This window comes from Vidua macroura, chromosome 11 (assembly GCF_024509145.1).
Source record: "Vidua macroura isolate BioBank_ID:100142 chromosome 11, ASM2450914v1, whole genome shotgun sequence".
Classification (NCBI taxonomy): Eukaryota; Metazoa; Chordata; class Aves; order Passeriformes; family Viduidae; genus Vidua; species Vidua macroura.
The window spans coordinates 21,977,711-22,005,608 of NC_071581.1; the positions used below are offsets into that span (position 1 = coordinate 21,977,711).

At 49.9% G+C, this 27,898-nt stretch overlaps 1 protein-coding gene across 1 annotated transcript; it reads left to right on the plus strand.

The window, feature by feature from the left end:
• The first annotated feature begins 191 nt into the window (after positions 1 to 191).
• On the plus strand, positions 192 to 27,780 carry SPG7 (SPG7 matrix AAA peptidase subunit, paraplegin). Its single transcript, XM_053987082.1, has 17 exons — positions 192 to 441; positions 1,809 to 1,911; positions 2,391 to 2,480; positions 5,994 to 6,244; positions 6,815 to 6,954; positions 8,764 to 8,866; positions 10,365 to 10,490; positions 10,755 to 10,917; positions 11,645 to 11,818; positions 15,820 to 15,944; positions 17,154 to 17,256; positions 18,221 to 18,331; positions 21,988 to 22,103; positions 23,395 to 23,551; positions 24,130 to 24,293; positions 25,010 to 25,087; positions 26,688 to 27,780. The coding sequence occupies exons 1-17, from the start codon at positions 325 to 327 to the stop codon at positions 26,895 to 26,897; spliced, it is 2,331 nt and encodes a 776-aa protein (XP_053843057.1). The 5' UTR covers positions 192 to 324; the 3' UTR covers positions 26,898 to 27,780.
• Positions 27,781 to 27,898: the final 118 nt, after the last annotated feature.

Below are 27,898 nucleotides of genomic sequence, written 5' to 3' on the forward strand. Positions count from 1 at the left end.
GCCCGCCCGAGGGGCGGCGGGAGGGGCCGGGCCCTCGGGCCGTTCCTGGCCCCTCAGGCCGTGCCGGAGCCCCCCGCCCCCGTTACCGCGGGCACGGCGCGGCCCTTCCCGGCAGCCCCCGCGCGCCGCCGCCGCCGCCGCCATCTTGAGGCCTGGCAGCGCGGCGCGCGCGCCCCCGCTTCCAAGATGGCCGCGCGGCCCTCACCGGGCGCTTCCGGCCGCGCTGAGGCCGCGGTTCTGGTAACGGCGGAGCCGCCGCGGCCCGGCCCGGGCTCGTCCCGCCGGCGCGGCCTCTGAGGCCTCCGGGGAGCGGCACCGGCGGACATGGCGCTGCTGCTGCGGATCGGGCTCCTCCGCGGCCGCTGCGCCTTCTGGCGGCCGCCCGCCGCCGCCTGGGCCCGGCCCCGCGGCTGTGCCCTCGGCGGGGTTCGCGGCCTGCAGGTAACGGGGCGCTGGCGGGGCCTCACCGAGCACTGGGGGCGCCGGGGGAGGAGAGGAACGCGGCAGAGGGGGTTTGGGGCTGCTCGAGGGGGAGCTGTCGTTGTGCCGTCCCGACGGTCCGTCGTGACAGCGCTGTTGGGCGCTGACTCGGGAAACACCGTGGAAATAATGGAATGATTTGTGTGGGAAGGGATTTTATTCTTATCCCCTGCCGTGGGCAGGCACATCTTCCTCTAGCCCAGGTTGCTCCAAGCCCCAGCCTAGCCTTGGACACTCCCAGGGAATCCAGGGGCAGCCACAGCTTCTCTGGGCACCTGTGCCAGGGCCTGCCCACCCTCACAGGCAGGAATTCCTTCCCAAAATCCCATCCATCCCTGCCCTCTGACAGTGGGAAGTCACTGCCCTTTGTCCTGTCCCTCCATCCCTTGCCCAAAGTCCCTCTCCAGCTCTCCTGGAGCCCCTTTAGGCACTCGAAAGGTCACTGTTAGGTCACCCCGAAGCTTCTCTTCTCCAGGCTGAACAATCCCAATTCTCCAAGCCTTTCCTTGGACAAAAGGTGCTCTGTTTCTCTCATCAGCTTCGTGGCCTTCTCTGGATTTAGGGCTTTTTGTAGTGTGGTGTGGTGTAAGTAGGCGATGGAAGGAGAACAATGTGGGACATTGTTTCACGCCTGGTTTTTCTGGGATCAGTTTAAATTTAAGCTGCTCTGTTCGAGAGCATCAATCCTGAGCTTGCCATCTTAGGCCATCACAGGCTGGAAAAAAAGAGGAGAAGCAGGAAAAATGAGTGAGGGGTTTCAGCCTGGTCAGTGTCCCTGGCTGGTTTAGGAATTGGAGCCTGTGCAGTGGAGGGCAGACAGGGAATCACACTGGAGAAGGGGCCAGACTTCATAAGTGTTAGTTTAGATGTTGTGGAATTGCACTTAAGTGTGAATATCCACTGCAGGATTCTTGCTGACTTACCTCAGGGACAGAGCTGCATTGGCCTTGCTCCTGTGCAGGACCTTAGAATTTCCTTTAAAAATAACTTTTTTTGTTAAAAAACTTCCTACCGTAGGAAATCTTTGCATTCTAAGAACTGATTTCCAACATGCCTTTAGAACAAAAAAACATACATAGAGAGGAAAAAAGATTAACTATTAAGTGTTTTGAGCATGGGCTGTCTATTTCTACTTGTGCTTTCTTTGCTCTGGGTTATAAACATTTCCCAAGTCATGTGGGAAGTGCCCAGCCAGGAATCCCCTCCTGACACTCACCCACAGCGTTTCCCTGCTCAGGAATCCGAGTCTCAGGGGGGCACACACAAAGCTTCAGCAGCCACATTACTTTTCCAATTGTTGTCTTGTTTTTCTTCCTCTCCTTCCTCAGAGCCTCCTGGCACCAACACTTTCCCTACCACGTCAAGGTCTCGGCGGAGTCCTGACAAAACAACTCATAATCCGAGATCCAGTCAGACTTTGGAATCTCCTGGGTGAGTCCCGAGGAGCAGGAAGGGAAAAGGTCTGATTTCATAAGAGAATTGACCTTTCCTCACCTTCCCTCTGCATTCCTGAAAGTGCAGCAAAGATGTTCTGTTCCTGGGTATGGGAGCTGCGGGTGTTTGCAGGAATCTGGGGTTGTGTTTGGTGGCAGGAATGAACAGTGGCACCTTCCCATGAGGAGCTCAGGGGATTAAAGTACTGGAGTCATTAGACTTTGTGTTTGTAGCCTTTTTTGGCGTTTATTGGAGTATCCCCCAGCATTCCTGAGAAACCTGATTTAATTCCATTACCTATATTTCCTTCAATGAGCATTTCCAATCCCAAGTGTGAGGCTGTTCCTAACTTCCCACACCACTGTTAGTGGTGGCTGTGCCTTGGGAATTGTGTCCATGGTTCAGTACTAAAGGAATTTCTCCAAATTATTTCCCTTGTGCCATCAAAACACTCTCTGACCTCTGCTTGCCTGCAGGTAGCACCTCCTGGTTTGCTACATCCAGCTCTCAGGGGAGTAGCCAGAAGAATGGAGGATTCAAGAAGAAATCTCCACAGGAGGAGGATGGTACGTGTGTGCCAAAAATTCTGGGATTTACTGAAACACAGGGAAGGGCACACAGGGAGGAAGACCCACCTTTGTGCTTCCCTGTACCTGTAACTTCCCCCTGTACAAGCCTGGGGCTAAGAGCAAGCTGGGAGGAGTATTTTGGTGTAGGTGATGGACTGGAAGGTACAGGACAGATCAGTGAAATCCTGGAGTGGTTTGGGTTGGAAGGACCTTAAAGCCCATCCAGTGCCACCCCTGCCATGGCAGGGACACCTCCCACTGTCCCAGGCTGCTCCAAGCCCTGTCCAGCCTGGCCTTGGGCACTGCCAGGGATCCAGGGGCAGCCAGAGCTGCTCTGGCATCTGTGCCAGGGCCTCAGCACCCTCACAGGGAAGGGGTTTCCCCTAATATCTAATCAAGGACTGAAAGATCATAAAAGTGACTCTTCATGGGCCACTTTGCTTCCTGTGCAGATCTCCCCATTGCTGTTTGCCTTGGCCTTGCCCCTTTATGAAGGGGAACAGTAATATTACCTGGGTTTTTTTTTTTTGTTGTAGAGCATTTTTTTTGTTGTAGAGCTGGATTCGGTTTTATTTGCTTATATTTCATTTACCTTCAGTGTGGATTTGTCCCTACTTCTGGTGAATCACAGAACTTAGATATAAATTCCTTAAAGAGCTCTCAGCTGTGTTACTAATTTTTCTTGGTTTTTCTTTTTAAAATCAGTCTTTCTAGATACTGTTTTCCATGTCTTATTCTCCTAAGCCCCAAGCATGTAAAAATACTTTCGAAAATGAGTTTTATCTCCCTAAAAACCTGGGTGGCTTGGGTTGGAAGGGCCCATAAAATCATCCAGCCCCCTGCCATGCCTCCAGAACTTTGTACTGCAAGTTGGGAGGCACTTAATGTCATTACAGACTGTAATATAATTTTATAATTTATTTTCTAAACCTTTACCTGGGTATCATCAAACAGTGTGAGCACTTGGCTTTTGCTTTGTTGTGCTTAATAATTGAATCCTCTTGGATTTTTTTGCTTTTGAAGTCAGAGGTCATCTGCTGCTGACAGCCTGGCTGGTGTCACTGCAGAGTCCTCAGGGCCAGAGCAATGGCTTTTCCTTGATGATCTGACTGGGATGAAGTGTTCAGTGGGGGGTGAGTGCAGGTATCAGAGTCCTTGGGAGGGAAGCTGCAGTGTGGAACTGGGGCGCGTGCTGTGCGAGGCCAGGGGACGACTGAGCACGGCACCTGGAAGTGCTGTAGCTGTTCAAATCAGTAACCAGCAGCACGCCGTGCTCCGTGGCCTCTCCTCCTGTGATTAATGGACAGCCTGGCTTTGGGAGGGGAATGCTGCCCCGTGTCTCCAGGGGAACACTTGTCTCTGCTGTAATTATTACACAGAACTCTTCAAACTGTCACCGCAGCCCTTGCAAAGATTTTAATCAGAGAGTTCACATTTGGGGTTAATGGCAAATCATTGCTTGGTGGAGACTCAGGAGCTGGAAGTATTCCCACAGCTGCTGCTTGCAAGTGTCACATCCAGTCCCTGGGACTCGTTTCCTGAGTGCTGTGGGGTGGCTTGTGGTGCAGTGTGGATGTTGTGCTGTACAGACAGTCACGCTTCACCGCAGCGGAGGAATAGATCGGTTTTGTACTTGATTAAACGCAGACTAGAGGGAAGCTTGGTGTTGCCTTGCAACTTTCTAGAAATGGGGTTCTCTCCTGAAAGTATTCAGCTGCAGGTTAAAGGTCCTAGAAAGATCTAATTCCTGGAAATGGGAGAAGTTGTGTCAGGATGTCTCATGGGCAGCTTTCCCCTGGGTATGTTTTTGTGATCGCACCCCTGACTATGTGTTTAGAGCAGGTTGGGCCTCCACTTGGTCTGAAATGAAATAGAGGAAAGTGCTGTAGCAGGAGTTGACTCTGACACCTCCAAGGAACTTGCACAACCATAGAAGGACTTTTCCTGTCAGGATTCACTTTCCTTAAGTAGTTTCTTTTCTCTGTAAAATATTTTTATTTAGAACCTGCTCAGCTTTCCAGGATGTTGTGCAGACTTAAGTCTCCTATCATGTATTTTTATTTTCCCTAATTAGACTCTAGTGGATGTCATCCTGCAGCCTTAGGATGAATTCCTGAGTCCTAACAAAGCTGGATGCAGCAGATAACACTTGGTGAGGGGATGGCAGGAGAGAACAAAGCGGATGGGCTGGACGCGGAGCCTGAGCTTGTCACAGCCCTCTGAAATGATGACTTCTCTGCCAAGCTGCATTGTTTCTATTTAGGAACAAGCCTTTCCTGTTCAGCGTGGAGCAGGGCTGGGAAGCAGTGAAAAATGAGGCTGTGCCTCTGAAGGACAGAGGACTTTTTTTAGCAGCTGCCTGGGTCATATGTTTGTCCCTGGGTTTTGTTGCAGCGTGCGTAGGGCCTAATTGGTGACCTGTGATAAATGCTGGTGTCAGGACATTTGTTATGAATTTGCAAATAAATCAAATCTGGGCTGCAGCACTGGTGCATTAGAGCCCAGTGGCACAGAATGAATTTATTTCTGGGTGTGGAAGGGTATTTATGTGTGCCATGGTGCTGTTGCTGTTAAATAGTATATCAAGAGCAAGTGCTAAATTATATATTGGGAACACTCACATGTGACTGGAAAGAGGAGGAGATATTTGTTGTCATTTGAACAACTCAGACACTGGCCAGCAGCTGACATTGAGCTGTGCTGTGACAGCCCTTTACAGCCCACAGAATTGTAAATTTGCCTGTGCAGTGCAAAAAAAAATAAGTGTTATGAGACTGGAAAAATATTTGATGGCAAATAGTTGAAGTAAAACATCTCTTTTCCATATGTCATTGCTTCAGTGTGGCCATAGTATAATAAAATTGTGGGAAAGCACATCCAGCATAGGAATCCCTCTTGGATACAGATCCTTAATGTAGGCAAGTTATCAAACCCTCTGAAACATGAGGTGAGTTGTATGGGAGAAAATCCAGGGAATTTGGTTAAGGCAGATGGATTTGCAGTGTATTTGTGTTCTGTGCTAGCTCCCATTCTCTGCAAATGCAGGTATTTACTGAGGTAGTGGAAGCATTGCTGGAGTTGTGGTGCAGGTGCCAGGAGATCAGAGCTCACCTGGAAACAATAATGTGCTGTGGGATTTACCAGGGACACTGGGATTACTCCTAATATTTTCTACTGTGGAACCATGTTGTATTAAGTGGGTTGTAGTCATTCTGCAATTTGATTTTTAGCAACAAGAGTCCTGTGGCTTTATTTGACCTCTGTCCCTATGGGGCCAGGCAAGAGAGTGTCTCATTTTAGCCTAGAGTGATATTTGGTGGGATTTTAGTGGGTTTGGTGCACTAGGACCATGGGAAGCCCAGTCCTTCAGAGGAAACCAAACATGCAGCAAAAAAAACCCTCAAAAGTACCATTGTGTTAATCTTTGTCATTTAATTATCATTTATTTGGGTCAGAAAACTCCACAATTACACACTAATCCTTTTTCCTCTGATGCCTTTTTTTGTAAAGAGGAGGAGAAACGCAGGAGAAGGGAAAATCAGATGCACCTGGAACGTTTGCGGGCGCTGCTGGTCCTCACCTTCGTGGTGCTGATGCTTCGCTTCATGATCGGCGAGAACAGGGAAGGGACCAACATCTCCTGGAACTACTTTGTGAACGAGATGCTGGCCAAGGGGGAGGTGCAGAGGATCGAGGTGGTGCCTGAGAGTGACATCGTGGAGATTTATCTGCACCCGGGTGGAACTCCACATGGACAAGTTGTGAGTGGCTCCCTACAGCTGTGAATGAGCTTAGATAATACTGCTGAAGGTGATTGAACTAATGGTCAGTGAAACTCCAGCTGGTAAACTTGATTTAGTTCTTTTCTTTCTTGTATTCAAAGTTCAAGGGGCTTCAAGCAACTGGAAACTAAGATTTCTAGTTTGAATTGTAAAAATAATTAATAATGGCCTGGGGAAAAAAAAACCTTGCGTATCTCTAAAAAGCTGGAGAAACTCAATTTTCTTCTACCAGCTCAGTCTGATATGGGAGAAGCTGTCCAGGAGATTGTAAATTCTTCTGACTTCTTTTGTTTCAAAAGTTTTCTGCTGTTTGGATTTCAGTCATGAGTCAGACTCCATCAGCCTTTTTTCCTAAGACCAGAGGGTTCCTAAATTCACTCAGAGCCCTGGTGTCAGTCATCTGCCCCCAAATTCATTGATGCAGGATCAAAGGGTGCAGCATGAGGCTAATTTTTACCTGACCTGTCCATGCTGTGCCCCTCTGCTCCTTGCAGATATTGATGTGTAATAAATAACATTTCCATGCTGCTGTGGCTTGCCTGTCCCCAGAACGTGACCCTGCTGTACACCATGCGCGTGGCAAACATCGACAAATTCGAAGAGAAGCTCAGAGCTGTGGAGGATGAGCTGAATATTGATGAGAAAGACAGAATCCCCATTTCCTACAAACACCCAGGCTTTTATGGAAAGTATGATATAAATTTGTCCTTACTGTTGCTCTTGTATTGGTGACAGCATCTTTTGCTTGGAAAAAAAAGACTTTCGGCTAAATGTTATCTAAATAGAGAGCAGAAAAGTGAGCTTGGATTTGGAGCATTGAATGAGTGTTTCTGAAAGATAAGGTGCTTTAGATGTACATTAATGTTTTGAAAAGTGGGGGTCCTAAGAATTCTGTAATTTCAACATGAAACAGGCCAAAACTTTTCAGGTCAGGGTCGCTGAGTTCTTGCTCAGCTGAGCACTTTTTATCCTCATAATCAACTATGCAAGTGCAGAGTGTGATAGAAATCTTGGCAACAAGTGATGTTACAGCCTGGGCTGTGGAGAAAGCTGGGGGTGCACTAAGCCTTCCTTCCTCATTATAATGCTTTGATTTTCCCACTGGAGATGGCCAGTGTGTGTAATTCCTCCTCCCAGACACCTTGCAAAAACGTGAAGTTTGTGTCTGAATGGATACCTGGGCTGGATTTCGTCCTCTCAACATGGATTTCATCCTCTCCTCTCTTTAATATGTAGTTGAATATACGAAGATAAGCTTTTTTTAACTAATCATACAGTATGAGACCTTCAGTTCAATTCAGAACTTGCCAATTTTTTCAGACTTATGTGTAACAGGAAGAGAGGACTGAACAGACAATCAGCCCCCAACGCAAGCTGTTTCCCCTGCTCCTCAAAAGAGATTTTAAACAAATTTTTAAGAGCTGTGATGGACTGTTAAGTCTCTCAGAAGACCTGATGAATGTCTGGAGGACTTGGTCTCAGTCTGGAGCTGGAGCCTGTGAGGTGCAGAGCCTTCGCAGGGCTCAGCTCGCTCCACGCTGTGGGTGCTCGGGGTGTTTCAGAATTAATCCTGTTTGCAGAGCAGACACACTGAAGGTGACTTTCAGGTTTCAGTGTAGCCGTTGTATCTCTCACTGAGCAGAAACAAATGCAGCTGGGTGTAGAGCTCCTGCTGGTCCCTGCTTCATTAAATCATCCCTCTGTGAGAGGTGGAACACACGTTCCTGCTGTAAAGATAAGCACAAAAGTGTGGCGAGGCCGGATGGTTCCTCAGGCATGTGGAGCAGAACAGGAGCCCACCAATCTCAGCCTGTCATCTGACATAGGATAATTTTTCCTGCTCTTGAGGACATCCTTTGTTTAGAGCTCCCAAGATATTTGTCCTCAGCATGTTTGTCCTGTAACTGTGTTAGACCTGGAGTGTCATGTCAGCTTCCCATCTCCCTTCTAATGCAATGGGTGTTCCAAATGTTTCAGAAAAAAAACAGTGTTGGTGCTGGAGCACTTTTTTCTGGCATAAAGGACTCCTGAGAAATTTGACTTAAGTAGGATCAAGCAGTCTCTTAATGGGAGACCCACACTGTGATTTCTGCCAGGATTAGGAGAGTTGGAATCCCTATTATTACCAGGCACTTTCCTCTGCAGTGAGCTCCCTTTGGATGCACTGCCAGCCCCAGTGGATTCTGCTCCGGGTGTGATCTGAGTGCCTGGAAGTCCTGCTTGTTTTAGAAGCAGAAATGCCTCTGAAGTGGATGGTGAGGTCGAATTTCTTCCACAGCTGTAGGCAATGTTAGCCAGTGTCCTCTGCTTAACTTCTTAGGTTATGTAATGATTGGGGTTTGGGGTTTTATATATCTATATAAAAACCTGCAAAAGTTCCATGTTCTTAATCATGTCTGCTCGTTTGCATTGTAGCCTAAATGTCCTTTAAAAGTAGTCATGTCAGGTAATATTGACCAGCTGAATGCTTCAGTTTGTTCTTGTCTCTGTCCTTTCAGTGATGTCCTTTCCCTGATAGTGACACTGGTGGTCTTGTCCATGCTGTGGAGCATCTTCCGCCTCTTCAGGGTGGCGAGCAGGGCCGGAGGCTTCAACGCCTTTGTGAGTAGCCTGGGTTTTGAGCATGTTTTGCAGCCTGTGGGGAGTCTTGGCTTCTGCTGGGTTATAGCCTCCCCTTTTCCCAGCAAAGTCAGTGCAGGATGAGGATGAACTGGTGCCAAGGCCTCTGCAGTCTTACCACACCTTGCATCCTGTGCTGATCGTCTGCCTGGCTGGTACCTTAACTGGCCTTAGCCGAGGTCCCTTCCCTTCCCAATGGCAGGAAGGGCTGAGCTCAGGGAATTTCAGTCCAGTTTGCTGTTTTCAAAGCTTGCTAATGAGCTGCAGCTGCAGATGGTGTTTTTCACTGGGCCCTGCCAACATGCCTCCCATACAGCCAGAAGTAGGAATTGCTGCTTTCTGCAAAATGAGTTCTCAATTTATAAAATATGTTCAGATCCTGGAGTTCATTATGTGTTGGCCTGTTCTGCTCCTGCCGCATGCCTCGTTTGCAACACCAGGCAAACCTCCTCCTCCTCCCCTCTCCCACCCTGGCCTGGATCAGCTGATGAAGCTGCAGGAATCAGCCCGGGGTGCTCTGTCCCTGACCGCAGAGACTGGGGATGAAAACACAGTGAATTCAGTCCCTTGTTGGATTTCCCACTCAGTCTCCTCCGCAGTTCTCTTTTGGCTTTGAGATTCTCTTTGAACAAAAGGATGCAGCTGCTCAGAGAAAAGGAATATTTTAAAGAAGTGTTGAGTAATGAGGCCTTGAGGACTAGATTGTGTCCTTGCTTAAGTGGGGACAGCCAGGCCCTGAGTTTAACTCTTCCTTTGGACGTTTCTGAGGCCTCAGAAGCCATAAACTTTCTTCTGAAAGAAAAACCTCCTGAGTAGCTGCTTTGTGTAGAGCATACTGAACAGTTATGAGTGGGATGTTTAACTGAATTCTTGTTTTGACTCTCGTTGTGGCTTCGCATGCATCAGGAGATGGAAATGTGGTGGCTGTTCAGTTTAAGAACCTGTAGTTTTGACCTAGGGTGTTTCCAGAAGAAACCACCAGCAGCATCAAAGACTGTGCGAAGTGTCTGTGCTTTCACAAGTATTGGCAATTATTTACCACTGACAGTTATTTGCCAATTTATTTATCAACACATATTCCTTGGAACTATGACTGTCCTTTGTGTATTGAGGATCAGAGCATTTAGAAATCAGGGAGGAGATCCCAAATCAGGTTTTGGACATCTGCATGTTTTTAATAATCATCCCTGCCTGGTCTGCATGGAGTTTGAACTGGATTGTGTTGGGACTATTACCACAAGTTTATTCTGTCTCTTCCCAACATGTGGATAAATAAAGTTTGAGTCAACCATGCATCTGGGAACTTTCTCCAGAACAAAAATCTGTGAAACACCAGTGCTTTGGTGGGGACTTCAGTGGTGTTTGGTAGGGACATCTGGGCTGTCTCCCTGGGCTGGGCTGGCTCCCAAAATGTAGCAAACAGCCTTTCCAGACTGTTGCCTTATTCTATGTTGTTTGGTCCTTGTGCTGCCTTCCCCAGAACCAGCTGAAGATGGCTCGTTTCACCATTGTGGATGGGAAATCTGGAAAAGGGATTGCCTTCAAGGATGTAGCAGGAATGCATGAGGCAAAAATGGAAGTCAAGGAATTTGTGGACTATTTAAAGGTATGTAAAAGTAGAACAAAACAAATGTTTGCTGCCCCCCTTCTGGGATAGAGGGGTGACCTGGGCCAGGAGGGTGTGCCCTGCTCTTCATCCTCCATGGTTCTGGCCAGCCTCTGTTGAAACAAGCTCTGTATGTCCAGTTCCACAGTGGGAATGCAGATGGAGCTGCTCCCGTTGGCAGCTCAGAGTTGCCCAGGCTGAAAACATTCTGGGGAAGTGCTTGGTGTGAGCTGTGTCTCTGACTGAGCTGTGTTGTCCTTGCAGAATCCCGATCGCTACCTCCAGCTCGGGGCCAAAGTGCCCAAGGGTGCCTTGTTGCTGGGCCCACCGGGCTGTGGGAAGACTTTGCTGGCCAAGGCTGTGGCTACAGAGGCCCAGGTGCCATTTTTGGCCATGGCAGGCTCCGAGTTCGTGGAGGTGATTGGAGGTGAGGTGCTCTGAGGAATGGAGGGGAGCTCTCTTTGTGTGTTGTGGAGCTGGAGGGAGCTTGGCTGGGCTTCCTGCAAAGGACAGGGCTTGGCATGGAGAGGATGAGTTGGATACATAGACTGAAGAGATAAAAGGTTTTCAGTGATGCAGTTCCTTAATTATGTAGTATCTGAAGTGCATTTCTGGTGGCTGCTTTCTGACAGAGTGCAGCTGTGGTCCTTCACCTGCAAGCATCCTCTCTGGCTTCCCTGTACCTATTATTAAAGCCCTTGACTGAGGCTTCCTTCCTTGTATGGAAATGCAGATGGGGAAAGTAGGGCCTCTCTGTGCCTTGGGATTTCCATCCTTCTCCTTTTCTTCCTTCCTCACAGATCTCTTGAGACCCGACAAGGGTCAGTATGCAGGAAAATGTTGACTATTTCTGCTCTGAGCTGTGGGAGGAACAGGAGGCCATGTTGGGAGCTGGGAGCAAAGCTCCTCTTGCAGCAGCTGTAGGAGTCCCTGCAGGTTTAGGAGCCCAGTTAAACCCAGCCCCAGGACGCACTGAGCCTAAGGAGTGAACACAAGTTCTGAGGCTGTTTCTTTGTGTCTGGAGTGTTGAGAGAGGGACTGTCACATTCACAGGGTTTGCCTGGTGTCAGGTATCTCGTTGAGGGCCAGTAACGCTCTCCAGCTTTGCTAACAGCTTTAGCCAGCAGGTTCACAGTTTTTCCCTGTCCCTGCAGGTCTGGGAGCCGCTCGTGTCCGGAGCCTGTTCCGGGAAGCGCAGGCTCGCGCCCCCTGCATCGTCTACATCGACGAGATCGATGCCGTGGGCAAGAAGCGCTCCACCAACGTGTCTGGCTTTGCCAACGCTGAGGAGGAGCAGACCTTAAACCAGCTGCTGGTGGAAATGGACGGTCAGTGTTTCTCCCTGCCTTTATCTCCTCAGAGGTCCTGCTGTTGGCTTGTTCATCTTTGTCCTGCTTGAACTTGCCTGGCCTCTGCAGTGTTCTCTTGCTGAAGTCTGAACCAGTCTGAGCCCATGTACCCCTTCACTAGTCCCTAAATCTAGTAAACTTTAACCCCCTGGAGTTTCAGTCCAGCTGGACATTGCATGTTCCTGTATCCAGTCTGAGACAGGTAGTGGTTTAAAGCCTGTCAGACTTTAGAGTTCAGCTGTCCTAAAGGGACAGAAGTGATGCATTATATCAATTCTCATCTCCACTGCCTTAGGTTTGTGTTGTCTGCCTTGACCACAGGATCTCTGAGATGAGGCAGATAAGCTTTGCAAACAAGTCCTGGTTTGAGGCCACACTTGTGTTTGGTTTCTGGCTGTTGTGCACCTGGAATTGGCCCTTTGCTCAGACACCTTCACACAAAGAATGATCCTTTGGCAGTCCTTAGTCCTGTCTCTGTCCAAGCCTGCAGCACTGACCCAACTTGCAATATTTCTGTTGCTAAATCTTACTATTGCAGGGTCAGGAATAACCAACTACCTGCCCATCAGGCAGAGTTTGTTTCACTTTTCCCTTCACTGTAACTGTGACTCATAGCTTCACTGTCATACTGTCTTATCACACTCTTCATATGAAAAATTAGAAGCCGTCATGCACCAAAAACATCCCCAGACCTGGGTTCCAACTGCTGGCTCATTACTGAGTGTTTCCAGTGAAGTAGATGATCCTGAGAGGAAAGGCCAGTGCTAACAGAGCCTGGCAGTCCTGGCTTGGGTGGGTCCTTTTCTCCCCTAACAGTTGTAGGGTGAGCTGGCCTCTGAATTAAATGGAAGCCTGCATGTCTGTTCAGGAGTATGTAGTCAGTACATTCCACATCTCTATCCTAAAAATGAAAATGTCTGATTTCCATCAGTGTGTAAAAATTAGGTGTGGTTTCCAGAGTGTTTTCCTGATGAGTCTCAGTGCAGAAATAAGGGTTCAGCTCAACTGCAAAGTGAGTTTAGAAGGTAAATATTATCCTCAGTGTGTACTTTATAGTCCCTTGTTTGCAGTGTGCTGCCTGGTTTATTTTTAAATCTATATTATCTCATTCTTTATTCGTGTCTCGCACAGATCATGTACAGAGTCCTTCATTTTGCTCAGTGCTTTATCAAACACACACTAAAAAAAAAACAGTCCAAGGAGTTGACAGTGTCAAACAGGAGACAGCTGGCAAGGATGTCAGGCTGGTGCTGGGAACATGGGATCAGCAGAGATCCTGGCACGTGTCACTGGAGTGTTACCTAACGGAGTGTGTCACCTAAAACAACACTGATGTGCCACGTGCAGCACAGCAAAACAGTTCCCAGGTTGATGGAGAACGACCTGTTCAGGAGGGGAACAGTTCTGCCCCAGGAGTGGTGTTTGTAAGGAAGCCTTGAGATGGAAGGTTGAGAGCTCTGGTTGAGCTTCAGTTGAAGGCTGAAGGCAAGACAATACCATAGACCCGAGATGGGTATTAGTTGGAGGCAAAAAAATGCACAAAAGCAGATCAGTGAGTCATCACTGATTGTTGGATTTCTGTGATTGAATGAGATTTCTTGGAGGGAAGGGAGAGGGAGGAAAGGAGGATCAGAGCTCTGCAGGGGGCTGAGTGCACCATGAGCTGCACGGAGTGAGTGCAGGCTGGGGCTCCGTCACATTGGTGTGAACGTTTTGGAGAAATCGGGGGGCTCTTCCCTGAGCAACCTGGGGTTCCTTCCCTCTGACAATTTGCTGTGAATTCGGGAAGCACCAGGACGTGGTGGGAGAAGGGGAGGTGCCGGAGGGAGCCTCTCCACAAAAGCTGTTTGTGAGAGTGCAGCGAGTGACGCACAAACCCCGGCTCTGCCGGAGCAGGTGCCTGCTTTGAATAGTGAATCTTCCCTCTCAAACCGCAGACAAGCGGAAGAGGAATGTGACCCAAATCTCTCCTCTGTTCTGGATGCTTTGAGAGGAGCTTTGGCAGTCCTGGGCTGAGCTGGGGGATTTTGAATGGAAATGCAGCATGGCTTTTGGTAGCGGCTCTTCACCTGGAGCCCTCAGACAAGTCCTGAGCTGTGCCATGTGCAGCCCTGAGGCTTCCTTCAGGAAGGGGCCCCATTTCAGTGCCACTGCTCCCAGGAGATGTGCAAAGGCTTTTGGACACATGGCTGGAGGGTGACCCAGTGTAACCCTGCAGGTGAAATGCCCACCAAGCAGTGTGTTGCTCAGTGGGGAGCAGGGCACTTGCAGCTTGAGTAGACCCTTTTTTCCTTTCCTTTCTAGAGTGGTTCAGTTGTGACCCTTGCAGGAACTCTTTTTTTCAGGCTGAATTTTCAGAGCTGTCTCTCATTTGTTGCTGCAATGAGGTGTTGTTTTTATAGCCTGTTCCTTTGGCTGATCTTTGCCTGTGACATGCCAGGTGGTGTTGCATTAAGCAAGTAGGGCAGAAGCTGATGTGAGGAGGATGCTCTCAGTGCTTCTGGTTTTTTATTTGTTCTAATAGTCAGACCTATTTTAAGAGAGTCTTCCCAGCTGCAAGGCAAATAATGCACTGTGCCATCTAATCCTGCCATTCCTGGAGTGCCTGCCAGTCTCTGCTTGTTTATCCCACTCCAGAGTGCAGTGTGATACACGCCTGAAGGATGCTCGCCTTCATCCTCTCCGGCAGCTTATTTAGACAGGAGCCTGCAGAGAGGGAGCACCAGGTCTGCTGCAGCACAGGCTGGCACAGCCAGTCCCCTGCCTCACCTGGAACTTTGATCTGGGCTGAGCTCTCGCACGCTGACACATTTGGCAGCTCTTCTGCTGGAGCTGAGAGCTGAAACTGGCCCAGCTTACGTGCACGGAGCCGCCTCTCCACAGCGTGGGACTTGGCAGAGGGAAGCACATGGGACTGTGGTGTCCTTTCCCTGGGAAGGCAGCTGTGTGCCAGGGCTGGGGAATGTGCTGGAAGCAGGTGACTCACGCCCAGGGGTCTGCAGGCACCTGGGGGAATGCAATAAATAACCGTGTGGGGCAGTGATTCAGTGGGAGCTCTGGCTCCCCACCCAGGCAGCACAAAGTCTGCCCCTCTTTGTCCTCCTGCAGCTGCCAGTGCCCTGCCTTCCCTTCCCCAGGAAATCCTGTCTGTCTTTGATGCCTCCACTGAGGCTGCTTTTAGGCAGCCTGTTAATCCCAGTGCTCCCTTCACCTTAAAGGCCTGGGGAGAAAACCTGCTTTGACTGGCTTGGCCAAATTCTGTGCTGATAATCAGTGCAAAGCTCTTGGGTTGTGTTTTGTGTCTGGTGTGGGTTCTGCAGGGCTGGTCTGTGCAGGGCCCTGCATGGTGCCTGTAAGAGGTGAGGAGGCAAAGAGCAACTCATAGTGTAAGATGGCCCTTGTTGGGTGGCAAAGCTGTCCTCTCTCTGCACTAACCTGAGCAGCTCAGAGGAAAGCCTGTCCCTCCCCTGGTGGCATGTCTGTGACTGAGGGCTGAAAGTAAATAAAAACTGAAAGGGCTTTCCGTGGAAATTTGTGGAAAAGGCTGTTTCAGCTAGGAAATGCTGTTTGTGCAATCTGGAGCTAAAAGCTCAGGAATTGACTTATCCTGGGGGTGAGAAGGCATCTGTGAACTCATCAAAAATAGAGATTCTGTTCTGGGTTCTAGTTGGAGCAATTTCCAAGTGTGGCAGTAGGAAGGAGAAAAAGAAGTCTTAAGCCAAGACTTACTAAATAAATGAAAAGGGGATTTCAGAGTATCCATGATAACCAGGGACTGGCCTGGATCACCTGGGAGGTTCCTTCCTGACTTTGCTCCAAGCTGCAGGGGACGTTCAAACTCAGCAGCCCCAAAGGGTGCTGTGCTCACCCCCTGGCTTTGTGTAAAGTTGTGTACTCCATTCCCTGCCTCCAGCACACTGTGTGCCTGCAGTGCAGTCTGAGGTGGGGAAAACCTCCTCCTCTGGTCTTGTTTTTGGCAGGAATGGGGACCACGGATCACGTCATAGTGCTGGCTTCCACCAACCGCGCCGATGTCCTGGACAACGCCCTGATGAGACCTGGGAGGCTGGACAGGCACATCTTCATTGATCTCCCAACACTCCAGGTGTGTTTGACCAGCTGCCCTGTCCTTCCTGTGACTGAGGTGTTCCAGCCCCTGCTGGTCTCACTGGCCTGGCAAGGCTGAGCTTGGAGGAGATGGAGATGTTGAGTCTCTGTTTGCCTTTGTTCTTGTTTCTGTGCTCTGGATCAAGGATTTGTGGTGTTAATGCAGTGGTTTGCTCGTCTGAAGTGACAGCTCACTGGTCTGGAGGTCTCTGCTCTGGTAGAGCCTTGGCAGTGAATTCTTCTGTGAGGTTCCCTTTACTGTGTAGATGCAGAGCTATGTTTGTGTCTTCTCTTCAGGAAATTGGGAAGCACCTAATTGGCAATTGGCTGGTGTGAGAGCTTAAATTGTCATGTGCCTTGAGCACTATCTGTTCTGTAGGTTTATTGCCCTCCCTATCCTTGTAAGGCTCCTCGTTTTCCTTTAGGCAGCCTGTTAAGTGACTTTCTCCTTCTGAATGCTTTTTAAATCCATTTACAAGAGTCTTCCATGTCTGCTGTGTTGACATTTGTAGCAGAGTTCTGGGAATAGGCTCAGCTGCAGTGAGGATCTGTGTGCTGTGCCAGCACAGGCTCTTCCTCTCCCATCTGTGCTTCACTGTCCTCCGCAGAGTTTTCAGTGAAAATACCTTAAATGCCTGATAGAATCTGGCCCCGGAAGCATGAACTGTGCAGCTGCCCTGAAGGAGGAAGGGGAAAAACCCTGGCAACTGAGCCCATTGTTTGAGTCAGGATCTCCTGGACCAGCTGAATGAGTCACTGGTGGCTGCTCGCCAGCGGCATCTCACCCCCACCTCCATCTGGGAAATGGGTGCAGGCTGAGGAGCTGCTGGATGGGCTTTGCAGTTTGTGGTTTGTGCAGGAGCAGGTCGAGGCAGTCAGAGCTCCTTCCTGCGAGGGCTTATATGGTGAGGGAGAAGTTAAGACAGATCAGAGTGAGAGTGAGGAGGGGAGAGTGGCCCTCAGAGAGAGAAAGCCATGACTCAGGGAGAGCCTCGTGCATCTGTTGGGAATTTGAGAGCTGGGTGTTTATCAGGGCTACTGGAGCTCTGCAAGGAGAGCCCTGCCCTCTGCTGGCACTGTCGCTGTCCCCTCTGCTGGCATTGTCAGTGTCCCCTCTGCCGGCAGTGCCACCACCCTGCTCCCTGCCGTGACAGCAGGGCCGTGTTGTGACCCCTGCCTGGGCTCAGGTGCTGGGTGTTCTTTACAGGAGAGAAAGGAGATCTTTGAGCAGCACCTGAAGGGCCTCAAGCTGATCCAGGACGGCAGTTTCTACTCGCAGCACCTGGCAGAGCTGACCCCAGGATTCAGTGGTATGATGTGTCCTTGGGCTGCTCCTGCTCCACTCAGGCTGGAGCTCCTGGGTGCTGGGGGTCTGATGGGGAGTTTTGGTCAAAAGGGCTTTTTTCTCCATTTCTGTGGAAAACAGAAAAAGACAGTGGGAACCTGACCAGCTCCCTGGTGAGCTCTGATGAGCAGTTATTCAGTACTATTTTCAATCTTCTGAAATATGTTGGACTAGCAGGGTGAGGAGGTAGGGAAACCACCCTTTTACAATGCCCAGGTGCCTAACTGCTAAGGGAAGGAACCAGTCATGCTCCTCTCAAAGCTGTTTGGTATGAGGTGCTGCACTTCAGAGGAGAGATTGTTAAATTGATTTATGTTACCAGGAAAGTGATGGAAGGAACAAGTAGGAATTATTTTGCTGATCAGAGTAGAAATTGGACAGCTCTGCCTGGCTCCTGCATCGAGCCTGCTTCCAGTGTGGGTCCCTGGGAGCTTGAAACAGTGCTGAGCAAGGGGCTCCAGAGTTCCTGTTTATGTGGAGTTCCTGGAATATCCTTTCTGGGTTTCCCCTCTCCCAGGCCCCAGCACGCTGCCGCTCCGTGACTGCTCTCAGCAGCCCCCCGCCACCATCACCCACCCACACAAACTGGGAACAGATGTTCCTTCTCTGCTCTCCGAGGTCGAGCAGAGCAGCAGCCTGTGCCAGCCCACTGCCCACACCATCCCTGTCCCTGGGAGCCAGCCTTGGCCTCAGCCTGCTCCTGGATTGCTGAGCTCTGTGTGGTATCAGCATTCCCTGCCAAAGCAGTTGTATTATTCAAATCCAACATCAACACCACGGACTGGGGTTGCTCTCTGTTCCCAAGGAACAAAGAGCACAGGCTGTTAGACTTCCTTAGGTCCTTCTCCAGATTTGTTTGTGCCCATTCCTCCTCTGAGTTCTCTGTCCCATTCAGACCCAGTGTAACTCTTGTGAACTCGTGTCTGCAGGAGCTGACATAGCAAACATCTGCAATGAAGCTGCTCTTCACGCTGCCAGGGAAGGGCACAAATCCATCGATACCTCCAACTTCGAGTACGCCGTGGAAAGAGTCATTGCAGGTGAGAGATGCAGCCATTCCACGGAATTATGGACTGGTTTGGGTTGGGAGGGACCTTAAAGCCCATCCAGTGCCACCCCTGCCATGGCAGGGACACCTCCCACTGTCCCAGGCTGCTCCAAGCCCTGTCCATCCTGGCCTTGGACACTGCCACGGATCCAGGGGCGGCCACAGCTGCTCTGGGCACCCTGTGCCAGTGCAGAAATATTTCTTGATGTTGCTTCAGGGTCTGTTCTGCTCAGGTGAGGGGGTTACATCCCAGAAAGATGGGTCCAGACTGTACTCTGCCCTGAAGGTCTTCAGTGACAGTCACAGAAAGTTTTCTGAAAAAGACCCCAAATGGCTCCATTTCCCTGAATCTACAGGAGTCTGAACCAATAGCTCAGGGAAAATGGCCACTGACAAAATAATAAAGAGGAAAATTCAAATCCATGTTGCTTTTTCAGTTTAGAAGGCTGGGGGGCTGTGGGTTGTTTTTTGGTTGTTTTTTTTTTTAACAAAAAGAGTGACAATATCTTTGAATTTTTCTTGCTGCTCTGGACACCTTCTACATAAATATCAATAGCAAATAGTCTCTGCATATTCACCAGTAAGAAATTAGAGATTTTTCTTTCTGCCCTCCAAGCCCAGGCTTTGATGAATTGGCAGAATAAACTGCAAGACAGAAGAGCACTGTTCTCCCTCTGAGAACGTCCTGTGGCCTTTCCCTGCTGCTTGTGCCATTGCCAGGAGAGGAACCTCTGGAGATTTCTCTCTAGCAGTGTATTGTAGGGAGGGGAAAAGAGTTCCCAGAACTCTAGACTTCACCTGAGGGATTTGAATCTAGTGGGTTTCGGACTGAACTGCCCTGGAGCCAAGCTGTGGATCTCATAATCAGACACTGAACTGCTTCCAGGCTCCATTCCCAGCAGGAGCCTGGGCACACAGACTGGCACTCTGCCTTTCTAGTGGAACGTGTGGAACAGGATGTTTGTACTGGGTCAGTTACTTCCTGATCCTGGAATTAAGTCCTGAGTGTTTTCTTTATCAGAAAATGCTCAGAGAATTCCTCATTTAAAATAAGATGCTTGAGAAAATTCCTCACAGCTTCACCTGTTGCAGAGAAACAAAACCCTTGCAGTGCTTTGGTTAAAAGCACAAATCCCAAACTGTACTCAGGAGCTCCCAAGAGTGGACAGGGAGACAACTGTAGTTGTAACACAGAAATTTTCATCAGCTGCAGCAAAGATCACAGAATCCTGGACTGGTTTGGTTGGGAAGGGACTTTAAAGTCTATATTCCAACCCCTGCCATGGGCAGAGACACCTTCCACTAGCCCAGGTTGCCCCAAGCCCCATCCAACTTGACCTTGGACACTTCCAGGGATGGGGCAGCCACAGCTGATCTGGGCAGCCCCTGCCAGGGCCTTGCCACCCTCAAAGGGAAGATTTTTTTTCCCCCTGATATTCCAACTAAACCTCCTCTTTTTCAGTTTGAAGCCATTCCCCCTTGTCCTGGCACCACATGCTCTTGTAAAGATGTGTTCTACTTTCCCATCTGCAGGAGCACAAGCACCAGACTTGTAGAGACTCGCTTGCCTTTTCTTTCTGAGCCTTGCCTTAGTTCCCCAGACTGGGAAAATAAAGCAAAAAGCAAGGAAGGCTGTGGGGGCTGGCAGCAGAAGGAATCTCTGGGATCCATGTGGTGGGGCATTGCAGGACATGAGCTTTGGCAGTTAAAGCTGCCTGGCCTCACTCAGGCTCTGGTGTGTGTAGGAAGCCACGGAGTCTTTTTGTTGCTCTCATATTAGCAAGACTGACTATTTTTTGTAGACAGATTCTAAAAGACCCCAAACAACCCCCCAGGCCCCTGTATTAAATGTACCCTTTCCATGTCATAGGAATGCTTCTGGGTTTCACAATCCAGAGGGCATTTCAGTTCCTATAAAAGCTTTTCTTGAAAGAAAGAAGATATTACTGTGCTTTCCATTAGGAGCTTCTGGTTTTAATAAGAGTGGGGTGGAATCAAAAGGGAGCTCTGCAAGTCCAGAGGCCCTGTCAGCCTTAAAGCTTTGTGTTGCTGTAAGGGAGGAGCAAGAACTTCTCTCTGTGGTAGTTCCCATTGTGTTTTTAGTTTGGGAACAGAAAGCAGTCAGTCAGATCTCCTGGGAGTGAGGGTAGAAACCTGCTGAGCACACAGAGGCTTTTAGGGCTTGTCTTTAGAAGACAGAGCCTGTTTTCTTGGTGGGGTTTGTGTAAGGCCAGCAGAGATGCACCAGAGTTGTTTCCTGGGTGGCTTGTGTCATGAATGTGATAACTACAGGGGACTTCCATGCCTGGAGATTATGTAGGAAAAGAAATAATCTTGGTAGGCACACTGTGTGCTGTTGTGAAGAGCACAGTCCCTCCCTCAGTGGGTTGGCAGGGATTTTTTAAGTGTGTGTATATATATATATATATATATACACACATATATTTATAGAGAATAGATACATCTTTCTGTGGAAATAGCCATACAGGGCCATGCTCACACACTGCTGAGGGCAGGGTAAGGGACTGACTGATGAAAATCAAGGCAGTTGCAATTAATCTGCTGTTCCATCGTGCCTGGCAGGGCACAGCAGTTTCCAGGGTCCCTGAGCAGTAATTTTACAAGATCTGCCACGCTAATTTTGTTGTTTCCTTGTTTAATAAAACCCTTGACTTCATTTAAAAGTTCATGTTAATAGAATGTTGTTTTCCAAGACATGAAGCAAGCTTGGTGCAGTATTGATTCTGACTGGCTGCTCTCCCCTCTGCTGCCCTGGGCTTTGTGTGGGGACTCTGGCCTGTAAATCCTGGGACCTTTTTGCATCCAACATTCTGAGCTGTAACAAGTGCCTGACACACTTGTGTGTGTTCTGTACTTATTTTTCCTATGTGCTAGAAGTTTTACTTCCATTTTTCTCTTTTTTTTCCTCTTTAAACCCTTTTTGGACTTGGTCTGCCGAGTTGGAAAATAGATATTTGTGAAAATCACCTTCCTGGAGGAAGGGTTAAGTGTGAGTTATGGCTTCATTTGCTGGTTCTCAGGAGCCTGGGAATAAGCTCATACGGAGCATGCCATGTGTAATCAGAGACATTTCTGGGCTCTGGAGAAGGATTTCTATATCTGCTCCTGGACTTTAGCAGATTTGAACACTCTTAATGCACAATTTTCTCAACTGGGACCTTGTGTGTATGATTCAACATCTCTCTTCTCTCTTGTTCTGCCTAAGGGACTGAAAACAGCAAAATGAGTGTGAGACTAGCTAGTCTCATTTTGGGTTTTGTTGTTCGGGATTTTTTTGTTGTTGTTTTCAGATTTTTTCCACAGGAAAAAAAAAAAAAAGCTGTTGTTTTACACATCCAACCCTGGGAACAAGGTTCTTGAGCTGTGATCAAATCAAATGTCAAATTATTTGTTGTAAAGAGAAGTGGGAAAAGTTTCTGCCGGGGTTTTCAAATAATCCCAGGCATGGATTGCTTTCCACCTCAGGGCCAGGGAGCACCTTTTCCAAACATTTTAGTTAAAGGGGTTTTGCTGCCTCCCCCTCTCCAGAGTCAGCACAAACAGGGCTGTGCCCTGGGCTGGACCAGGTTATGCCCCACTGCTTGCATCTGTTGATAACTTACCAAACCCTGGTGTGTGTCCCCACAGGCACTGCCAAAAGAAGTAAGATCTTGTCACCAGAAGAGAGGAAGGTGGTGGCGTTCCACGAATCCGGGCACGCGCTGGTTGGGTGGCTGCTGGAGCACACCGAGGCCGTCATGAAGGTACCTCCACTGCCAGGGAGGGGAGTTCCAGGGGCTTCCCTGTCCCAAGATTGCTTTGTGGTACTTGAGTGCAGCTCTGCTCAGCTCTGTGAGCCTGGGGCTGTGCTGCTGCAGAAAAGTAAATGGCAAATACAGAATCACGGAATCACGTTGAGGTCGTCAAGTCCAACTGCTCAGCACTGCCCAGCCCACCACTAAAACTAGGAGAGGTTCAGGCTGGATATTAGGAATAAATTCTTCGCTGAAAGGCTGATTAAGCATTGGAACAGGTTCTCCAGGGAGGTGGTGGAGTCACCATCCCTGGAAATGTTCAAAAACAAGCGGACATGGCACCTCACAGTATGGTTCAGTGGAGTGGTGGGATTTGGTCAAAGGTTGGACTTGATGGTTGTGGAGGACATTTCCAGCTTTAATGATTCTGTGATTATATAAACCATGTCCCTAATTTATGCTGTAGAGAAATCCATTATAAGGCTCCATTGATGGTAGTGCTGGTGCAAAGCTGATTAACAGCTATAGGAGAAGCCTTGCAATTAAAAATTACAAGCAACCGAGTCTCCTGGTGCTGCTGCTCAGTCATGCACTTCCAGGCTGCTCCGTGTGTGCACACATCCAAATGTGATCCCTTTCCCAGCACGTTGCAGCCAGTGAAGCCACTGCAGGAGTTGCTCTGATACTGATGGAGAGATGTGTTTTCCAGACTGGGAGGTTGTCTGCCCGAAGCCCTTCTCTGCAGGGAAAGGCCTCTCTGGCACCCTGGGATGTGATCTGTGCACATCTCCTCCAAAAGCAGGGACACTGGGGGGAGCTGGGGGAGTGAAATGACGAGGGTGACAGCTCCTTGGCCAGTTACCAGTAGCACATTCACTCTGAATGACCCATTGTGTAAGCAGAACTGGTGTTAATTACTCTCATTTAGTGGGTGGGGAAAATGGCTGTTATTTTTCTGAAGGCTCCTGTCTTTCTGCAGGTAGTCTCAGGGATTCTGGAGCAGCATCAGTGAACTCCGTGTGGCCTATACACTCCAAAGTAACTCCTAAATTTCAGGATTTCTGTGACTCGCTGTTAAGGATAATTTCCTGAGCAGGAAGTGTGTTTGTGTGTGAAGGCAGAGCCCTTGGTGCAGGAATGAGGACACGCTGCTGTCCTTGGCCATGTCTCTGTAGGCCAACCTGTCCATGGCTATGGACAAACTTCACTGGGAATGCAGAGGCCTCTTCCTGCCCTCCCTGTGGTGCTGTAGGGAGAGCTCTGCAGTCCTCTGAGCTGAGGGAGCTGCCCTGTGTTGCAGGTGTCCATAGCCCCTCGGACAAACGCGGCACTGGGATTCGCACAGATCCTGCCCCGGGAGCAGTACCTGTTCACCAAGGAGCAGCTGCTGGAGAGGATGTGCATGGCCCTGGGGGGGAGAGTGGCCGAGGCCATCACCTTTAACAAGGTCACCACAGGTGAGGAGCCAGAGCCTGGCATGAGCAGGTGGAGGTCCAAGGGAGTCTGAGCAAGGGACGGAGGTTTCCTGTGCTGGCCAGAAGAAATGTCACATGGTGGTGATTTGACACTTGCAGGCATGGAGGTCTCAGGGCTGGTTGTCACTGTCTTGTCTCAGACTTGTCCCAAAGCCTAAGGCCACAGTTGCAGCTGCTGGTGAGGCTCTTGAGAAGACCTAGAACTTTCTGTGCTGTTTCAAACTAGTTAAATCCAAATAGGATCACAGAATAGTTTGGGTTGGAAGGGACCTTAAAGCCCATCTCCTTTCACCCCTTGCCACGGGTAGAGACACCTTCCATTAGTCCAGGTTGTTCTGTGGGCAGTGGCAGGTCTGGACTCGGGTGAATTGGCCACAGAAGGGTCACTCTGTCACTTTTGGGACCTGCAGGAACATCCCTCGGTGGGTTGAGTGTTCACCCCCATGGGCTGCAGTGGGTCCTCTGCTCCCTCCACTGGTAGGACATGTGTTTGTGCAGGATGTGCTCTTCCTGCACTGAGCTGAGAGCTGGCCAGCAGTGTGTGTGTCTTTCCTGCCCAGGAGCACAGGATGACCTGAAGAAGGTGACCAAGATTGCCTACTCCATGGTGAAGCAGTACGGGATGGTGCCCAGCATCGGGCAGATCTCCTTCCCAGACCCTGAGAGTGCCCCTGGCATCGGCCGGCGCCCCTTCAGCCAGGGCCTGCTGCAAATGATGGACCACGTAAGGCCACCCTGGCCTAAGGGTTTCTTTTTGTTCTTTGCTTTCTGCAGTTCACTGAAAAATGGCAAGTGGTTTACACCCAAACAATTTGCATTTTGCTGCTGGCCAGTGAGTGAGCACTTACCTGTTCCATGACTGTGTCAGGGCTGTGCAGTGAGGCAGCAGAACAGGCAGAATCCCACCTGGCTGTGAGTTCAGCCCAGTAGCCTGTGCTGTGCAGGGCTGAGATGGCAAGAAATCTGTGTCTTAAACTCAGAGCTGCACAGTGTAGATGTGTGCACTGCCTGGATCAGATCTAACCAAACTGATGGTCAGACTGACTGCAAATCAGCCTGCTTTGACAGGAAATTTGGCTTCATTGCTGAAAAAACACATTGCTTTACTTCAAAAGCCAAAAAGCTGGAAACAAAAAAGCTCTTATTTCAGAAGCACCATGGCTTTGCTTCCTTGGGATTTGTGCTGAGCTGCACCTTTAGCTCCTGGCCAGCCTTAATCTGCATTTCCCATTGAGCTGTGCTAGGGCAAGACTTCACTGCCCCTTATCACCAGCACTCCTTGGGCCTTTTTCCAGCCAGTTTATCCATAGTTTCTGTTGATAGGAATCACATTCTGCCTGGCTCAGTTTGCAGATTCCACCCCTCAGTGCTCTCCTTGTTTAGCCACACGTTGTGTTTGTTGCCACCTACACCCCAACTCCCTCTTCTTGTTTCTTCAAGGAAGCCAAAATCCTGGTGGCTCAGGCTTACAGGCGCACAGAAAAGCTCTTGCTGGAGAACCGGGACAAGCTGCAAACAGTGAGTTGAATTGTGTGGGGGTTTGTTGGTCGGTTTGGGTGTTTTTAACTGGTGGTTTTGCTGCTTTCTGTGCTCTGTAGCTCAGCTGTTGCAGTGTTGTCTCTCTCCTAGAAAGTCTTGTAGTGGGAGTGTTGGGAACGAGCGACTGTTTACTGTGTATCCCCCAGATTCGGAGCAGGCACGGGAGGAATGTGTGTGCCTTTCCCAGCAGTGAGTAGTCTGCCTCCTCACACCAGCTGGTGTTTGCAGGGTAGATAGAGGAGGAGGAATACTCTATGGAAATGATCAAAGCTGGAATTTGTGTCCTTCACCTGCACTTCTCTGCTTGCCTCTTGGCAGTGCTATTTTCTGGAGAGCTGACAGTGACTGTTTTTGGGAAGCCAAGCCAGTAATCAGGTGGACAGTGTCTGGCTTTGGTGCAGGAGTATGACACCTGTCACCTTGGCTGATGGGGGCTGGTTCCTGCTTTCTGGTGACTCCAGGCAGTTTTCACCTCCTTAATGACTAATACACCAAAGAAACCTTGTTGCAGAGACAGAGCTTTGCCTCCTTCCCTTTGTGTCCTGACAGTCCCAATCCAGCCGAACACCCTGGCACGTCCCCACCTGTGCCAGGAGCTCTGTGCCCAGTGCTGAGCCAAGGTTGGCTCACAGCACCCTCTGCATCTCCTTGACTTCCCTTCAGAATTCCAGTCTGTGACTTCCAAAATGACCAGGGGTCAACTGAATGTTGCCTATTTTGCAAATCAAGCAATTCTTTTCCTTAAATCCTGTTTTTAAACAAACAAGAACAACAACAACAACCCCTTCAGCAATGTCAGGCCTCCAGTGCGTGGTAAGGAGAGAGCTGGGACACGCTGCTCACCCGGGACAGTGCCCTGGCAGCTCTGGAGCAGGGATCCTCAGGGGTGTCTCTGCAGGCTCCTCTGTCCTGCTGCTGCCATGTAACAGCAGCCAGATGTTTGCTAGAGGCTCAGCACAGAAAAACTTTAAAGTGCAGCCAAAGTATCTCCAGAGTCAGTGTTTCGGTTGCCAGGCCAGCGTGTCACATCTCGTCAGCAGGATCGAGCAGTTCCACTCTGGACAGCCACCTGCTGCTCCAGAGGGGTGGTGCTGCTGCCAGAGGGGCCAGAGAATTCCACTCTTCTGGAGAGGAACTCGTGCTGACCTCCAGCCCCCGCCTGCAGGAACAGGCAGCTCTTTGTTAGCACTGTGTGTGCAGGGAGGGCTCTGGGTCTGCCAGAGGTCTCCATGCTGCTGCTTTGGCTCTTGGGCAGGGCCACAGGTGCAGTGACAGTGGCAGGAGGGACACTTCCCTCATTGTTCCTGGAGCTCTCATTCCCAAGAGCTTGCTTTGTTGCCTGCAGTCACGTTGTGTATTCCTGGCCGAACGTGCTCTTGGGAACGGTGCTGGAGCCTGGAGAATTTGGTCCTGGCTCCAGTAGCTTCAGGGTCACCCCGTCTGTGGTGGCACAGCCAGGCTCTGCTCCTGGGGGGCTGCAGGTGCTGAGTTGAGCTGACAGTTCAGACCAGCTCAGAGAAGCAGTTCTCTGCTCTCTCCAGGGCTCCATCCCTCATTTTGCCTCCTTCCCCTTTTGCAGCTGTCCAATGCCCTCCTGGAGAAGGAGGTGATCAACTACGATGACATTGAAGCGCTGATTGGGCCCCCGCCCCACGGGCCCAAGAAGATGATTGCTCCTCAGAGCTGGCTGCAGGCAGAGAGGGACAAGCAGGACACCAGGGAGGAGGAAACACCTCCCCAGCCACCAAGCCACGAGGAGGAGGAGGAACCACGCCTGAGACCAGTGTGAACCCACTCCCGTGTGGAATGGGAGGGCTCCGGAGGCTTCATTTGGACACAGACCCTCTGCCTTCTCAGCTCCTGAGTCCAAGGTGCTGAGCAGGGAATTGCTGTGCTGCTGCTGCTGCTACCCCAAAATTAAGGGATGGCTACGTTGGCTCTTTGAGCTTTATCCTGCAGGAAGGAGAACTCAGGATTTCAGAATTGATTCCTAGCAGGGTGGTGGTGATTAGGAGTTGGGTAAGTCTGATCTGCTGTTGAAGTTACTTATGCACAGGAGCAGGGAACGTATCCCAGTGAGTGGAAGATGCCGTGAAAGCCACTTCTGGCTGTGCTCTGTACCATGGCAGGAGGGCAGGGCTGTGCCCTCAGCGTGGGGACAGCCCTGTGGGGCTGAGCTGGGCTGCTGCAGCTCTTGTGTAACCTTTGAACACAACACACAAAGAGCCCTGGCTGGAATAAACTGCCCACAACGTGCTGCTGTGTGTGTACAATGTGTCAGGCTCCGGGGGCGTTTTGGCACACATGAAGCTCATTAGAGCTGTGGAGTGGTACAGGACAAGGGCCTCCTTCTCCCTGGTCAATAATTTATGTCCAGTTTTTACAGCAAGTTTTTTCCCAAGCCAAGGTTGAGGCAAAACTGTGCAGAGTTTTGCAGAGACATAGTAACCAACTGTGCAGAGGGTGACTCTGAGCACACATGGGAAGACTGTTCTGAACTGCTGGTTCTGAGCTGGAGAGGTGCTCTTGGAAATCCAGCAAAAGCAGATGTGTTTGTTGGGAATCCTCAGGAAAAGCTGCTTCATCCTCGTGGCTGTTGCAAAACAGGCCCTGCTGACAGGGTTGTCTGGTGTTCATCAGGGAAAGCATTAAAGTGGTTGTTGCTGCCTGGAGTGCCCTTGGCTGGCTGCATCTTTTAGGAAGGATTATTGTCTGGAGTTACTCCATCAGGACTGTCTGTGACCTGAAAGACCCCAGCCCAAGCCTGGCTTCTGGCAGCTCCCAGCCCTC